Below are 17,193 nucleotides of genomic sequence, written 5' to 3'. Positions count from 1 at the left end.
ATACATGTAATACTGCCTTTACCTGACAAGGAATATGCTACCACTGCAGTTCTCTGTTCTTGGAGTAGATAAAATAAGCAATGTTTGATAATATATATTTAAGGAATCTGTTCTGATCAACTCCTGATTTGAACAACTTGATTTTTCCAAATAAGCTGACTTGTATCCTGCAGTTTTCCTCTTGTCAAGCTCCATCTCTAATTCTCAGTTTTCCCCAGAGGTAGTGGGTGGAGACTAGCTGCCATGATGTCTCCCATGCACTGCAATTACCAAGAAAATTGACAGAGGCAAGAGAATAGCCTAATGGTTATATCCTCCCAAACACAAAATAATAAATAGTATTTTCATATACGTTAATAAAGAATACAATTTATTATTTGTGTTTGGGAGGATATAACCATTAAGCCTCATGTCCTCGGGAAAATTTGGGACTGCACTGATTCCCCATGCATAATCCTGCAGCGGTTCTTTCCTGGCCCGCATACATGACCCAGGAAATAGATTATACTTACCTGTCCAAACACTGTGGGTCTTCCCTCCATCGCTGCCGGATCTTCTTTCTTTGGGCCGGCGGACATGCTCGGCACTCCGGCAACGTGCGAGGCAGTGACAGCTGCATCTGTAGCATGGATCTGGATGGCTTCTATTGGCTTCAGTGGAAGCCGTGGGAGCGGTCCGTGCGGTAAAACCGCACAAAAGTGGAGCATGCTCCGGTTGTTTTCCTGCAGGCCGGGGGAAAATGACATCCATAGGTATTTAATTACTTGTGGGTGCCCAATGATTCCCTATGGGCGTAATTGTCTGTTTAACCAGATTTTAGTCTGTCTTCTCTAGCAAGGCTGATTTTAGCAGTAGTTCCGAGAGAGAAGAGTAGAAGGGAGCCTGAGAATTGGAGAAAGTACTTTTTTTTTTTTTTTTTTTTCTTTTTCTTTGATAAGATGCATTAGAAAGTTTCTTATATTCCCTGTACTATTGATTTATGTGAAGTTGTTCTATTCGTGTTCGCGGTGCAGCAAAAAAAGAAAAATACCTGAAGAGGTTATTCTCTGGATTAGCATGATATTGGCGATACCAAATTTATGCAGTTTTCATATGTCACTGCTTCTGCACACTAAAAACACATAGAAAGCAAAATTGTTTCTCCATCGCTGCCTTACAAGACCCAGAACATCTTTATTTTTTTTATTGAAAGAGCTGTATAAGTACATATTTTTTGTGGGACAATCTGTAGTTTTTATTGGTACAATTTTTGGCTAAGGTGAACTTTTTGCCCATTTTCTTATTCTGCTTTTTAGGAGGTGGAAGTATCAAAACAGCAACTCTAGAACAGTTTTTGAAGTCCTTTTTAAAAAAAAATTTTATTGCTTTATATTACATTTTTTGGCCGGGAAAATAGTCAAAAAATAGTAAATCTGATGTTATTTGAAATTATTTTTACGTCAATCACTATACTAGATGAATAATGAATATTGTAATTGTTCAGGTAGTTGCGGGCATGGCAAGGCCTATTTTATGTACCGGTAATTTTTATTTTTTTGTTTGTCTTGTGTTTTTTTCTTTTATAGTGTTTTTTTTTAAGAAACTTTATTGAACTTCCTTTAAAACAGTTTAGTCCCTTAAAGGGACTTGAAGATATGATTGTTTAATAACTAGCATAGTACATTGCATTAATTCTGAAATGCAGTACTCTGTGTATACCTTTAGCCTATCAGATTCTGCCCGAGGCTCCCTGCTGCCATGGTAATTTATCGGCACCTCTCCATTGCATGGTGGAGTGCCGATGGGTGAAAGGGTGAGCCTCGTTACCCGCTTCCATTCTACGATTGCTATTGATTGTGGCATTAAAGGCAGTAAACAGTCCGGAACAGAGGTTTTTCCTCTCCTGGCTGCAAGAGTAGGTGCTTGGCTGTCTGTACACAGATGAGCATCGGACCGGATCCTGCTAGATTGCAGGTGCTTTAAACCCGCACCATAAATTTATTGTAGAGCGGTTTTAGGGCCTGGCACCAAGAGCCGTATATTTAAAGTGCTTGGCCACTAAAGGGGTAAACTCCACTGAGTGGAGTGTATGTTCTTTCTTATAATTATTTAGATATTTAAGGATGTTACTTTCCTAAAGTGATCTTTTGTTTGAATCCTTTTTGCATGCTATCAACTTGAGAACATTTTTTTTCCCGTCAATGAATGTGATTTGGTAGAAGACTGACACATCTTTCATTTGCACTCAATAGAATTTCTCTGTGTCTGTCTCTCCTTTTCCCTCTCGCCTTCTGCTGCATCACTAACCAACACCCTTTGACTGGCTTTAGCTGACTTTGCCTTTCTCCAATCAAGACGGGTGCCTTGGGGACGAGGCTCCGTGCTCTCCCTTTTCTCCCTCCCCCAGCTACAAGCTATCTCCCTCCGGCTCCTCGCTCCCATCCGTGGGCCTGGGGGCTATTGGTTCGGGCCTCAACCCCCAAACCTTCGCTGCTAGACAAGTAAGAGTTGTGTGCTTTGGGTCACCTATTAAGGCAGCCTTTCTGTGCAGTGGAATATTAAAAGCTTTATCATTTAATTCCATTCTGTAGAAAATGATAGTTATGAATCCTTGTTTGTTTACCATTGTTTTTAAGTTTTATACTTTTTTTTTCCTTAATGATCACAAGTAACCTTCTCACTAGTTGTTTTATTATGTAGCATTGCCTATATTTAATCATTTTCTAACACCGATGTCTTGTGGGTGAATGTTTTTGATTTGTATAGATGTTTTTTTCCTTCCTCTTGTTTATATAGCAGCACCTCCATAGTTCACAGTGCTGTCTAGAGATTGCCATATGCACCAATGAGGCTCACTATCTAATTCCCCCAGTTGACACACATTAGGTCCAATTTCATAGCCAATTAGCCTGTCCATATATTTTGGAGTGTGGAAGGAAACTGGAGTGCTTGGTGGAAACCCAAAGATATATGATGTAGCCATACAGCAGGTTTTACACGCTTTATGAACACGACTAATCTGACGTGCTAGTCTCACTATCCAAAACAATGGAAACCTGACCTAACTCATTATAAGTCTATGGGATCTATATGAAAACCATCCAGTGAAAGCTGTAAGGGCTCTGTAGACTATAATGATAATGTGAACAGGGCTCTCTAAGTTTATATAGGGTACATAACCCTTTTACATTTAGTACTTTATAACAATATCTTCCCTGTAAAGCTGGTCTCTGCTGTGATACCACCCCGCTGTCTGACCAGTTTTCAGTGGCCGAGGGGGTGATGTTTTAGAAGCTCTAATTTTGAAGGCAGCCGAAAATGCATTACTGTAGTAATAAACTTTATTTCATTTTCAATGCTTTAGTTTAGTACCAAGAAAAATGGTACTTTCAGGCCTAAAACACATGAGCATTTTTTTCCCCCCCTTCAACCAAGTCCCGTCACAATTTGTAAGTGAATCAATTCAGACAGAACTTGGGCCCGTTAAAATCAATGGGGCTGCTTAGAGGAGCCATCTTTCACACAGACCACATTTTGGAGCTCCGATAGCACACGGGCAGGGTATCTGATGTGTGTAACTCACACAGGGCCGTCTGAATGCAGCCATAGGGCATATTCACACCTAGCATATATGCTACATATTTTCCACTGCAGATTTGCATGTGCAAAATGCGCAGTGTTACAGTACCAGCCAAGTGGATAGATTTAAAGGAATTTCATCCACACGTAAAGTGAACAGAAGAGCAGATCTTAAGTCTTTGGTATGTCAGTTTCTGCTGCGGGTTTTCACAGTAGGATTTTCACAATACATGGCAAATCCATATGTTGGCACATGCAGATTTTGTCGTGGGTTGGTTGCATTTCTTCTTCTGTGGAAATTAGGTCTGGTGTGGACCTGCCCTGTCTGGAAGCTTCATGCCAGCATAGGCTTACATCACTGGTTTGATAGCGTACAGGTGCCCTACTTGTATGTTGCCTTTGTTTACCACAGTTGGAGGATATTTGTGAATTTACTTAATGACTACTTCAAATGGTCTGTTTTTGTGCATTTTATTTCTTTCCCTTTTCTCTAATTTGGTAGTGTAGTAGGGACACCTGAAGAGAATATTAATGTACAGCACATAATTAACCCTAAAGTACAGTCGCCTAATCTAAAATGCAATTTTTCTGTTACTTTCATAATTTAGGGTGGCAATCACGGTCTGTTCGGGAACAGCGGTGCACAATCGCGAGGCATGCACAACCCTGTGCCATCGCTCAACTCATCTCCCAACCTCCGGGCACAAGTGCCTCCCCAGTTCCTTTCTCCCCAGGTGAGATCATAATGTGTTTTTTTTTTTTCATAACTGAAGCTTTTTCTATACCTTTACATTATATTACATTTAATTTTACTTATTTTTTTCCCTATTTTATTAGGTCTCAGCCTCTATGCTGAAGCAGTTCCCTAACAGCAACATGAACCCAGGACTGTTCAACATGGGGCCCCAACTCTCTCCTCAGCAGATTGCCATGCTGAGCCAGCTCCCCCAAATCCAGCAATTTCAGCTGGTGAGTAGATGAAGCAATACTGCCAACAGAATCTGATCAGATACACCCATATCAAGCTGAACAAGCAACCTAGCAAAACCAGAACAGCTTACATACATGCAAAAATAGATTGCTCACATAAAACACAATAAAAAAGACGTTCCTCTCCTGACATGTCTATTTTTGTGTACACTTGTATTCCTTGTGATATAACGGCTCTGTAGAATCTCTTCTGAGACCTCTGTGCTGTTCCTCTATTATTCCTCTTGGGAATTTATGAATAATTTGACAATGGGTGTTAACAATTTCCTTCTCATTAGGACATGTCCCTACGCTGTCAGCACTAATAGGACAGTCACACTGTGCAGGGACATGGCCCCAACTGGTAACCCTTAGTAGTTGTCAGTTTGTTCATAAACATCTAGTAGGAATAATCCCATTGTTTTACTAATGGACATACAATTATTTACTACAGCAGATCTTTCCATAGAGCTGCCACATTCTTTTTAAGACCATATGTAAATGTGCAGCTGTTTAAACTCTTAACGCTACAGGACGTACATTTACGGTCCTGCAGGTTCAGGGTTTGTATGGAGTGGCAGTTTAAATGCCCCAATCAATGTTCTTGGGTCCCGCACTGCCCCCTGTGATAAGATTCTGGGTTGCCGTGCAGTTCTAACGGCAGCAGGGGCCTTCTGAAAGGCCACAGGGCTGTCTGTCATTGCAGATTGCCTATCAATTCATGTAATTTTTGTTGCAGTCTTTTATGTCGTAGAAACAAGATTGAAAGATGGCGGAATGTCGTTTGTTTTTTTTTTGGTTTTTTTTCATTTTACTCCACTTAAAATTTTTAAAAAGTTTTTCAGTACATTATATTGTACATTATATAGTACCATTGAAAAATTCAACTCGTTTTTTTTTTTTTGTTTTTTTTTTAAAGGCGGAAGGAAAAACTTAAATAGGAAGGCAGGGGGGAGGGCTGTACCGTTAAGGGATTTAAACACACATCAGATTATTATAAACAGTCATCTCTAAATCAATATTGCAAGCGAATATTAAAAACTTTTGTTATATATCGTACTAGAGAATAACACGTCCCTCATGCCTCCTTGTCATTACCAAGAAAACTTGTTCATTCACTGTAAATTAACTGATAACAACCCATCTTCAGAGAGGATAAGGCATGTTTCTCATTGGTATCATTGGGGGACACAGCAAAGACCTTGGGTATAGGTTCTGCCACTAGGAGGCGACTAAGCATAAAAAGTGTTAACTCCTCCCACTAGCTTTACCCCTCCTGCAGGCATCCATCACTCACTGTGAATTAACTGATAACGATCCATCTCCAGAGAGGATAAGGCATGTATCTGTCATTGTGGAACAGTCAGGAATGGCCCCATACACATTAGATTGTCAACTTTTCCTGCCATAATCAACGGATTCAGACAATTTTTGACCTAATCTGTATTGCTAACTTGAAGCATTGTGTTAATGATAGAGTAATGTGCAGAATGCTGTATGGCACCACCCCTGCTTGTAGCATGCAGCTGCCGTTTATTAGGAGGGCATGTTCAGCTTTACCTGTGCAATCTGCTTTAAGCAAGATTAAGGTGCATTTACACGCACACATGATTGCTCAAAATTCGTCAGAAACTGACCGTTTTATGCGATCATTTTGCATAGCTACTAATGGGCTAATCAGCCCATTAGTAGCTAACGAGCTTCATTTGCATGTATTTAGAGAACAGTGAGTGGTCTGTTCTCTAAATACATCACTATTCTTCTCCAGCTGGATTGCTGCTGAAAGGAATGTTATCAGCGCTGCCTGCAGATAACTCCCTGTGCAGTCCCTCTTTTCAGGGACGACGGATTTTAAGCTGAGCTGAACTCATCGATGGACGAAAAGTGCATGATGGGCACACATTTACAAGCAATTGTTATTGCTGAAAAGATGGCTTTTGAGCAATCATCTGTGTGTGTAAAGGGGCCTTTAGCTCTGGGTACTTGCATTGCTAATTAATATATTTTTTTTTTTTGTACAGGCCTGTCAGCTCCTATTGCAACAACAGCAGCAGCAGCAGCAGCAACTTCTACAGAATCAGAGGAAGATCTCACAGGCTGTCAGGCAGCAGCAAGAACAGCAGGTAACCATTTAACTTGTGCCTGAAATGTCCTATTCATTAAAGGATGCACTTATTAAATGGGAGTTCAACTTTTATGAATGTGCATTTCTATATGGAACGATTACATAGTCGGTGGTTTCCACATTTCCCTTATTTAGATGGATACAATCTAATTCTCTACATTTTTTAGTCATAGTATATTTAATCAGTGCTTTTTATTCATAAAACGCAGTGTATATATACTTTTTGGACTAGAAGACCCACCTGACAATACGGCGCATCCAGATTTTAGACAACAGAAAATCCCTTCCCCCGCCCTCACCATTGCCTTTTAAAGATGTGGTCGTGGGGTTCCAATAGATTGCCATATCATGTATTGATGCCTATTATTCAGTCATACCTATAGCAAAACTTTAATAGCTGAACATTTAAAAATTACTATATACTGCTATGCAGAAGTATTTTGTACAAGCGATTATATGTTGAAGTTCCCTAGTGGGTGGTGGTTAAGAAAGAAAAGAAAAAGTGTAAAATTAAAGGGCTTGTTCAGTTACTATATGCATTTTGTAAGGACAGGTGAACAGCTAACAAAACCAGCAGTACTTGCTTGTCTTCTGTCTCGGCGATCTGGCCGCTTTGTGGTCCTCCTATTAGTTACTAGTAATTATTAGGAAATTATAGTACCAGTGTTTTTTGGTGGTGCGATGCGCCATACAGTTGTGTACAGTGGTACATCCATTATGATCCCCACACATCACACACACACAGCTCTACTACATGCATCCTGATTGACACACCTCACACCCACACAGGTGATCGCATGACTGTGACGTCATCACAGGTCCTGATGGCTGCTGTCTGGTAGAAAGTACTACATACTGGATAAGCAAACTGCACAATCGCTCCTCCCACAGCAGTGACCTTACTGCAGGTCCTTCAGCCCACCGGATCTCTGTGGTGGCAGTAGGTCTGTGTCCTCTGTCAGGACCCCTGAGTTGTGTCTGAGATAATAATGGCTTAGTTGTATTCTCATTTTGTTATTTTTGTCCTCCCCTTTCAAGAGCCCTAACTTTGTTATTCTTGTGTTGGTCAGGCTCTGTGTTTTATATATGTTGTAGGACCTGCGATGACGTCACCAGGGGTTGATGCTGTCACAAGGGGGCGGGGCATGATAAGCAAGGAAACACATACACACATATACATATATACATGCATACATACATACATACGAACAAGTGGTCGTTAGTAGTTTGATTGTGAAATGGCTAACGATTCACTGCTGCAGGAGTTAGATCCCATTCTCCTGGCATATCCGCTCACAGCATCTGAACAGTAATAGCAGGAGCACTGCAACTGGGAGTTAGTGTCTAATTGGTTGCAGCGGTCAGGTAGTAGCCATTTCACAACAAAAAACAGTGCTGGATTGTTAATGCTGAGGAGAGGTAAGTACCGCTGGGTTTGTTTAAAACCTGTGCTTAAAAATTGATATAATGACCAAATATCCCCTTTTAAATTTAAGAAAAAAGAAAAAAAAATGTATTACAAAGAAAAAAAGTTCCATCTTTTTGCATTAAAACATGTAAACAATAAATAAAATACATAATTAGTATTAGTCCGTGAAAATTTAGACTTTTAAAATGTCACATTATTTATCCTGCACTGAGTACACAAAGCCAGAGTTGCTGTTATTTTTTGTTTTGTTTGTTTTTGGCGAATACATGTCACAAAAGTTAAGTTAAAAATGATCAAAAGTTTTATATATTCCTATAAAAAAACAGTATATGGGCAGCTGTATATGGCGCGCTCACACGTGTATACAGCCCACAAAGCCTTTATATCCTAGCAAAAGATGGCAAGACCAAAAAACGTGGTGTACAGCACTGTGCTGAAACCAGATTGTAGTTACATTCCTTTTAATATTTCAACTTTTTACATTTCAAAATTCAGCAAAACACAGATTAGAGAAAATAAATATAAATCCCATGTAGACGAAGTTGTGGGTAACAAGCCGGTATAATATAATTTTTGTTTTTAAACCTCCGTATAGCTTGCAATGGTTGTGGCAATACTAATATGTAATTTGTTCTATGTCCCCCCCCCTCCCCCCATAATAAACCATCCTTTTCCTATGTTTAACCATGTAGGTGCCAAGGTTACAAATGACTGAGACCTCTAAGGGGACTTCTTGCTCAGTACAATGTGCCAAGGGGTTACTAGGCAGTCTACATGCTTTTATTTTTGTATTTAGGAAATGCATGTGAAGCTAGTGAATACATTTATTATGTATTTAATGCTCTGTTTGTAGTTGTCTTCTGTAGCATTTCACATTAGTTATACTTTCTGTATCATTATGGTTATTGATTTACTTGCTCATGCTTTTTCCAGCAATTGGCTCGAATGGTAAGTGCCCTCCAGCAGCAGCAACAACAGCAACAGAGGCAGCCGGGTATGAAGCACTCTCCTTCTCATCCAGCTGGGCCCAAGTCTCATCTTGATCCTGTAGGGCTCTCAGACATGCAGTCCAAAGGGCACATGTCTGGATACGGATCAGGTTAGTGCTGTTACTGCAACAAATGTTGGCTTTGGGCTATGTCTTTGTTATTTCATAGGTGGCCTAAGTACAATTGTCTTGTAATGATGCATTGGACCAAAAATATTGCAGGATTGTGGGGAAGCATAAACCCCCGACAACTTTTTTCACCACTTTTATATAGTCTCCTCCTTTAGCTATTTCCTTATGGTCTGACACTCATACAAGTAGTAGAGTAGTGCCACAGCCCAGCCCAAATAATTTCATATTTAGATGATGGTGCTTTGAAGAAAAAAAAAACAAAAAACTTTCTTTGGTCAAAACTGGTTTGGAAAATAACAACTTATTTATGTATTCCCTTAAAAAATTATTTCCTATCATTTCCAGGCTTCGGCTCAAGTGGAGTCGATTATGGAAAGGAGGCTGGGGTAGAATCCCGTTTCAAGCAGTGGACATCCATGATGGATGGGTTGCCTTCTTCAGTGTCCCAAGATGTCAGTCTACCTAAAAATGGTAAGTGTATTTATTTATTTATTTTCTTCTTGTTGTGTTTTTAGATGTGTTGTGGAGCTACATTACTATCTTGTGTGAGATAACATGTTAGCATAAAGCTTAGTAAAAATGTTGAGAAAGTCTTCCTATGAAGACTAGTGAAATCTTGATGCAAAATTGGTTTCCTCCAGCAGAGAATGGTTTTATACATTTGTTGTAAATAAACGGGAGGACAGCAAGGCACTGCCGGAGTACAGGAGATTACAGGACAAGCAATGGAGAGTTAAAGAAAAAGTGCTCTGACGTAGTATTAGAATCTTTTCTTCTACCCTCAGGTTCCATTGCACCCCCTGGGAAGAATCGTGGTGGTTCCCCCTATAACCAGTTTGACATGATGCCTGGAGATTCTGTAGGATTACATGGAGGGCCAACGGGTGACAGCTGGTTACCTGCCAAATCACCTCCTTCAAGCAAAATGGGAAGCAAGACAATTAATACCAGCTGGCCCCCAGGTGAGTCTTTTTAAGTTTGAGGGTATGTTTCCACAGCACAGCAAATCTGCTGAAAATCTGCAGCTGCAAAATCCTCCACAAATGTGTGTGGGGTTTTTGTTGTAGAATTCAGTGTGGCTATTTTGCAGACTTTGTTAAAGCTTTCACACTACAAAGCAGAGGGTGAAATTCACTGTGAAATATCACAGCCAGCAATTGATTCCATGCTGCTTCTTCCACACCAGTTGGATGAGATTTTCTAAAATCTTATGCACATTACTTGTACATACTGCAGATATTCCATGCAGAAATTCTGCACGGAAAATCTGTGGCAATTATGCCCTGTAGGAACAGACCCTCGGGCTGCTTTTGTTACATTAGGGTTTTTTCAGTTTGTTTTTAATGCAATTTTTGAGACTAAAATCAGGTGTGGATCATAAAAGGACAAGAAGTAGAAGTCTGGGGCTACTTGGAGATCTTTTGTAGTTCCATTTGTCAAAGTCATGCTACAAAACGTCTCTATTGTATTATACGTGCCCTGTACGCCTGTGTGATACGCGGTAACTCGCAGCAATCAATTTCATTGCCTTAGGAAATTTTGCTCAAAATAGCGTCAGAATTTCATAATATGCAAGCGCATAAAAGAACATGGCATGACCTATTTTGCTGCGCATATATGCACGATAGAGCCCATTGTTCTCTATGGGTACGTATATAGGTAATTATATTGCGGATGGCCGCAATTTTTTACATTGTTTTTCGCCAAGCGACTGCGCAGGAAATCTAAACAAAAAACAGGTGGACTGCACATGACAGCATGCATGATATACGCTGTCATGTGCAGTACAGTTTCATTGACACACGCAGCCGTACGCTGAGTCACCACTGGCTCCAAAGTTGTAAAACACTGTGTGACCCACTCGGCGTGTTACGCTTATGGCCATGTGAGCCCATGCTAAAGGACAAATAATACTACTGTTTGTTTTTTTGTTTTTCTTTAATTCACTGAATGAAACCTGCATGTGTGACAGCACCGTAAAAAATCATTGTACATACTCCTTTTCAGTAATCAGCATATAGACAATTGTTCATTGTCATATTTGATTCCTTCCACTGTGTAAGTCTGTGTTTTTGTATTGAGGTTTTTTTTTACAGTAGTGTTATGACAAAACAGCGTGTGAACAAAGTCCCATAGTTAGTGATTTCTGAAGTTATAAAGTTCTTTATGATCTGTCAAAGTGTCCACGTTTTCTAGGATAGAAAATTGTGCAGTGTCCATTGTAAAGATTGTAGTTATTAGTATTGCTTGTCTTCGTGCTTCACCTAACTTTAATCTTGTAGAGTTTCAACCAGGCGTGCCATGGAAAGGAATTCAGAATATTGACCCAGAATCTGACCCATATGTTACCCCTGGCAGTGTGCTGGGGGGTCCAGCCCCATCTCCCATCGTAGATACTGACCACCAGCTACTGCAGGACACCCCAACAGGTGAGTTTTGAACAAAGATTATACAAAGTTCCTTATACACTTTCTGCAAAGGTTTTGTATGTGGTAGCTACATTTATTTAGTTTCAACAGATTTTATTAAAGTTCAGAAAGTTAAAACAGTAGTCATTCATGCTTTCTTATTTCCCCACGCAGGGGGCGGTGAGACTAATAGAAGGAATGACAAAGGTTTATTTTCAGACATTTTTGTACATTTCTTACATAACCTTTCTTTTAACGAGCTGAATTCTATTGTATCGCCTGTTTCTGACCTTTTCGGTGAATTCTGGGTATTCAGGTTTCAGCAATTACAAAATTATAAAGGAAACCTAAAAACATGAAAGAACATGGAAAAGTAGGTCTTCACATCTTGTTTTCCATTCGCTACCAACTTTGGGTAATTCTTTTGCTTAGCTCTTTTAGGATTTGTGTGGTTATCGGGGGGGATTTAGGTTGAGAGCCAGTTATGTCTAAGGCCTGGGATGTCCATCATTTCAATCCAAGGTCTCCATAATTCACTGTATTTCGTTAGAGTGTCAGTTTGTATAGCATGTAGTCTTTCATATAAGGCAATCTGGGAGATCCGGTTTTGGACTTCATTATATGAGAGGGTTGGCTGTTTCCACCTAGCTGCTATATGGATTCTAGTTGCCATGCATATGTGCTGGATCAATTTATGTGCTTGGTATTTTATTCCTGGCGGACGATCTCCTAGTAGGAATAGTGCTGGAGATTTTGGGAGTAGCTACATTTTATTTAGTCTGTTTTTTAGTCTTTGGCAGTCTTGTGCCAGCATTTACCAAAAGCAAATTAGGGCTATGCACAAGTCTCCGTTTAGTGTCCTGATCGTGGAGGTTATGCTTTAGTTCTGGTAAACGTAACCGTATATGTTTCAGAATTCTAAAAAATCTGGAGTGGAGCAGTAACAATAAATACCGTTATAATTTAAACTGTTCAAAGCTTGAAAAAAAATTATTTCAACTCAAACCACCATGTACTTCGAAAACCTGCACTTGGGGTTACTCAGACTGTGCAGTTAAGTCAGGTTTCTTTTATTCCACCTTCTGCGATTTTCAAAAAACATGCCATATTGATGGGGTAATTGCAGTAGAAATCTGCAACTTGCTTGCACCTTCTGAATGCTTAAATTTACCTTAATCTATTCTAGGTGTCTCCACAGGAGGGCAGTGTAAACTCAGTGGTCTTGTATTTCATGTACTTTGTGGTATTTCATCTTTTAGGGTCCACTTCTTCCCTCAACACCTCGCTGCCTTCACCTGGTGCCTGGCCCTACAGTGCCTCAGAGAATATCCACAGCACTTCAGGTACTTAACCTGTAGAAGTTATGTATTTATCAATAGAATATGAAGATTTTCTGTTCATTTAGTGGCAATGCTGGCTTGATGTGGAATGTGTTACTTTAGAAATAAATGTAGATTTCATTTTTTTAGCACTCTCAGCAAAGTTTGGAGACTATAAATCCACCTGGTCACCAGACCCCATTGGACACAACCCCTCACATCATTCAAACAAGATGTGGAAGAATCAGATGTCCAGGAATAGCCCTGGGCTGCCTCGCCCCCCTCCAGGGCTCACCAACAACCCCAAAGCCACCAACTCACCCTGGAACAGCACAGCCCCTCGGTCTGCCAGAGGATGGGGGGCACAGGACTCCAGGATTTCATCTGGTATGGTTTAAGCTCTCTTACCTTCTTGTATTATTTGCTCATCTTTCTTGCTATATAGTTACAATTCTTAATCGCTGTACCTCTCTGATTTTCTGTTTATTAGGATCCACTAATGTTTATGGGCAGCCATTTTGTCTGTTCACTAAAAGGGCCTTTAATTATTTTTTAAGTTCATTTAACCCTTTCCAATCCAATTTTGGATTCAGGGTTTCCTAAAAGGCTTTCTCTTTTTGCTGTTCTACAACGGTGCCATCTGCTGGCTAAGGCCAGTGTGTGTGCGCCAGAGAGGCTCCGACAGCAGAGCGGCTGGCAATAGATGGTAAGACTACCCTGTCGGACGTTTTGCTGACATTGGAGCTGTACAAGCTTCAATTAGAATGTAGGAAGACGTCAGACAGTGGATTTGAAAGGGTTTAAGAGTCAAGTGTTAAAGGGGTTTTCCAAGGAAATACTATTAAGAACCTATATTCAGGATAGGTCATCAATAGTTGATTGGCTGGGGTACGTCGCTCGGGACCCCGACTGATCAGCTGAGCGGGGCGCATGCTGTCAGCACCCCAAATACAGAGGTCGCAGCTGAAGTCTCTGCGCCAACCTCTGTGTAGTGGCCGGCGTTTGTAACTGCAGGCATGGCTCTCATTAAATCAACGCAAGCTGTGCCTGCAGTTCCAAGCACCAGCCACTACACAGAGGTCGTCGCTGAGATTTCTGATGCTTCAGCTTCGATCTCTGTGTATTTGTGGCCCTGACAGCATGTGCGTGCACCCGCTCAGCTGATCGGTCGGGGGCCCGAACCGCAGACCCCAGCCGATCAATTATTGATGACCTATCATGATGAAAGGGTATCAATAGTATTTCCCTGAAAAAAACCTTTTAGGTGCATACATTGTTTTATCCACTTTTTTGCCTATTATTCCTATACACTTGGCTTTATTTTTTATTTCAGATTTTACTTCCAGGAATTCAGTCTTTAAAGGGCTATACTCACCTGAAACACGTATGTGTGTTCCAACCCCCAAAAACCTGGAGAAGGGAGGACCCCCTGACCCTGGTTTACCTACGCAAAGCAGACACACATGCTTGCTTGGCACTTTTCGTAACTCCCCTAATCTTTAGTGGAGAGAGGTGTGAGTAAACATTGGCCAGCAACAAATTGAATTCTATTGAATTTCTTGCTGATGGCTGCTTTGAGTAAGTGAAATGGTGCTGGTCACAGGGCTCCTGTTTTGTAGATGGGTAAGGGTTCTACAGGTGAGACAACTACCTGTTAGACATGTGTGGTATGTACTATGTCTAACAGGGGATTACTCCTTTAAACGAGTTCTCCCAACCATCACCCTCACTGCCCTACCACACACTTTTACAGTGAAGTCACCAAAGACCATTACTGATGAGGAGGTAGTAGTACCTACTTTTTGGTCTGACGTCCGCACTCGCCTCTTACTTATGATAATTTTTCATGTTTCTTATTTGTGACTGACCATTGAAAAAAGGTTTTGTGGAATATATATGATCATAGAATGTAAACACTAGTTGTAATGCATGTACCTCAATATGTGTCTGTGTTAGAGAAGAGCGAGTATACACGCTACAGGCAATTGCTTGAGCGAGCATTGCCTTTAGCGAGTACCTGCCCGCTCGAGACAGAAGGTTCGGGCGCCGGCGCAGGGGAGCGGTGAGTAGCGGCAGTCAGCAGGAATGAGCGGGGGGGGGGGGAGAGATCTAATAGCTAATAGCTCCCACTATACATTGTTAAAGGCCTTGGCTGCATCCAGAGAACAGATTACCCTACTTCCCAAATTGTCCACCGAAGTTTGTAAGTTTAAATAAAATCTACGCAAATTAATCTCCCTGGCTTTTGCTAGCATCAACCCGGTTTGGTTGGGGTGGATAAATGTGTCGATTACTCTAAGTAGATAGATGGACATGGCCTTCGTTGCCATCTTGATATCAGTCGTCAGCAAGAAAATTGGGTGATATGATTCAGGGCACAGCAGGTCTTTTTATGGCTTAGGGAGGACTCCTCACTTTGAGGAGTTCAAGCAGTAAGAGCTCCCCATATTTGTTCAATAAGAAGCCTGTCAAACCCAGGTGCCTTATTAGCAAGAAGTGAGTTTCCTGTTATTGTTACCAGAACCACAGCAAAAATGAGCTTGTGAACATACCATTAGATGGAAGTTGGCAAGTTCGGACAACACATGTATGTGGGTGGCAGCTTGATGGTCATCCCCCCTATAACAGCCCTCTCAGTGGGGAAAAGGATTGGGCGTGTTGGATTTCATTATGCTTGGTCCTTTGTTCCCTGGGAGATAAGCCCTCACCCCATTAAATGAACATAGGCTGTCAGGGGGTCTGAGCATGCTTGTTTATCAGGGAATCGTGTGGGAAAGCTATTGGCCATACTAGCCTGCATCTGAGAGTTAGAAAGCGTACGTTACTCACCTTTTTTTTTTAAATTTATTTTCTTTATTAAGGAAAAATTGCACAGTACATAGTAAAATTATGTAAAAGTATAGACTCAATATTGCATAGAGTACATATTGTGCTATAGTTTGCTTAGATATAATAACATAACATTTTCCTTGTATATTTTTTCTGTAAATAACAATAAACTTTTAACCGATAAACTCGATCCGCCCATGCCGATTGGTTGCATTCTTGTGAGATAAAGCTCTGCTCTCATTATTTGTTAGGTAAATAGGGGCACAGGAGTATATGTGGGGAGAGGGAAGGGAGGGGGGGGGAGAGAGAAGGGATACGAGTCTGGGAGTTCAGTCCGCGGATAAGGTAGAGTTGGTATCCAACCAGATGTCCCATATTTTGTGGAATTTGTTTGGGCATCCTCTATTTTGATAGATAATTTTCTCGTAGGAGATTACTGTATTCACCGACCGACCCCAGCATGAGATCGTGGGAGACGTTACTCACCTTTTATTAAAAAAAAATAGAGTAATTTCTGCCTAACAGAGCTTTGTGTGTATTTATAATATTTTTTTAATACAGCCATTACTATGCTACTTTTATAGGATCTACCTGGAGTGATGGCAGTTCTGTGCGCCCTAGCTATTGGCTGATCCTTCTTAATCTTACACCACAGGTTTGTTCAGACATTGCCTGCTGTAGACATAACTTTGGCAAATATTGTCTTTGTTTCCTTGATATTTTTTGCTTCCAATTTTCTAGATCGACGGCTCTACACTCCGGACGATCTGCATGCAGCATGGCCCCCTGCTGACATTCCATCTCAACCTCACCCAGGGCACAGCTCTCATCCGATACAGCACCAAACAGGAGGCAGCCAAGGCCCAGAATGCCCTGCACATGTAAGTCAACAGCAACTGTATCACTGATGAAATAGCACAGCATGCTGTGTTATTTTGTCCAGGAAAGCCTGCCTGATCGAGCTCGGACATCGTTCGCTCGTTCAGATGAGAAATCAGTTGGTGTAAAAGGAACCTTAAGAATATTATGCATCGTGCGTCCCACAAATCAGTAGAAGTTTTGATGCCTTAACTAGAGATGAGCGAGTATACTCGCTAAGGCACATTACTCGAGCGAGTAGTGCCTTAGCCGAGTATCTCCCCGCTTGTCTCTAAAGATTCGGGGGGGGGGGGGGGGGGCGGGGAGCTGGGGGGGGGGCGGGGAGCTGCGGGGGAGAGCGGGGAGGAACGGAGGGGGGATCTCTCTCTCTCTCTCTCTGTGTCTCTCTCTCTCTCTGTCTCTCTGTCTGTGTCTCTCTCTCTCTCTCTCTCTCTCTCTCTCTCTCTCTCTCTCTCTCTCTCTCTCTCTCTCTCTCTCTCTCTCTGTGTGTCTCTCTCTCTCTCTCTCTCTCTGTGTCTCTCTCTCTCTCTCTCTCTCTGTGTCTCTCTCTCTCTGTC

At 41.3% G+C, this 17,193-nt stretch overlaps 1 protein-coding gene across 2 annotated transcripts in view; it reads left to right on the top strand.

Moving 5' to 3' along the window:
• TNRC6B (trinucleotide repeat containing adaptor 6B) overlaps positions 1 to 17,193 on the top strand; it is a 117,184-nt gene that overhangs the window by 79,840 nt on the left and 20,151 nt on the right. For both annotated transcript variants that reach the window (XM_066596244.1, XM_066596243.1), the window contains exons 12-22: positions 4,167 to 4,292; positions 4,396 to 4,527; positions 6,549 to 6,650; positions 9,015 to 9,180; positions 9,547 to 9,672; positions 9,987 to 10,163; positions 11,484 to 11,630; positions 12,869 to 12,952; positions 13,079 to 13,315; positions 16,342 to 16,412; positions 16,499 to 16,638. In XM_066596244.1, the coding sequence (XP_066452341.1) occupies positions 4,167 to 4,292; positions 4,396 to 4,527; positions 6,549 to 6,650; positions 9,015 to 9,180; positions 9,547 to 9,672; positions 9,987 to 10,163; positions 11,484 to 11,630; positions 12,869 to 12,952; positions 13,079 to 13,315; positions 16,342 to 16,412; positions 16,499 to 16,638 (1,508 nt within the window). The remainder of the gene's footprint in view (positions 1 to 4,166; positions 4,293 to 4,395; positions 4,528 to 6,548; positions 6,651 to 9,014; positions 9,181 to 9,546; positions 9,673 to 9,986; positions 10,164 to 11,483; positions 11,631 to 12,868; positions 12,953 to 13,078; positions 13,316 to 16,341; positions 16,413 to 16,498; positions 16,639 to 17,193) is intronic.

The sequence above is a fragment of the Eleutherodactylus coqui genome, chromosome 3 (assembly GCF_035609145.1).
Source record: "Eleutherodactylus coqui strain aEleCoq1 chromosome 3, aEleCoq1.hap1, whole genome shotgun sequence".
In the NCBI taxonomy this organism is placed as follows: domain Eukaryota; kingdom Metazoa; phylum Chordata; class Amphibia; order Anura; family Eleutherodactylidae; genus Eleutherodactylus; species Eleutherodactylus coqui.
Note: the sequence above shows the minus strand (reverse complement) of the source record. Positions and strands in the feature narration are given on the sequence as shown.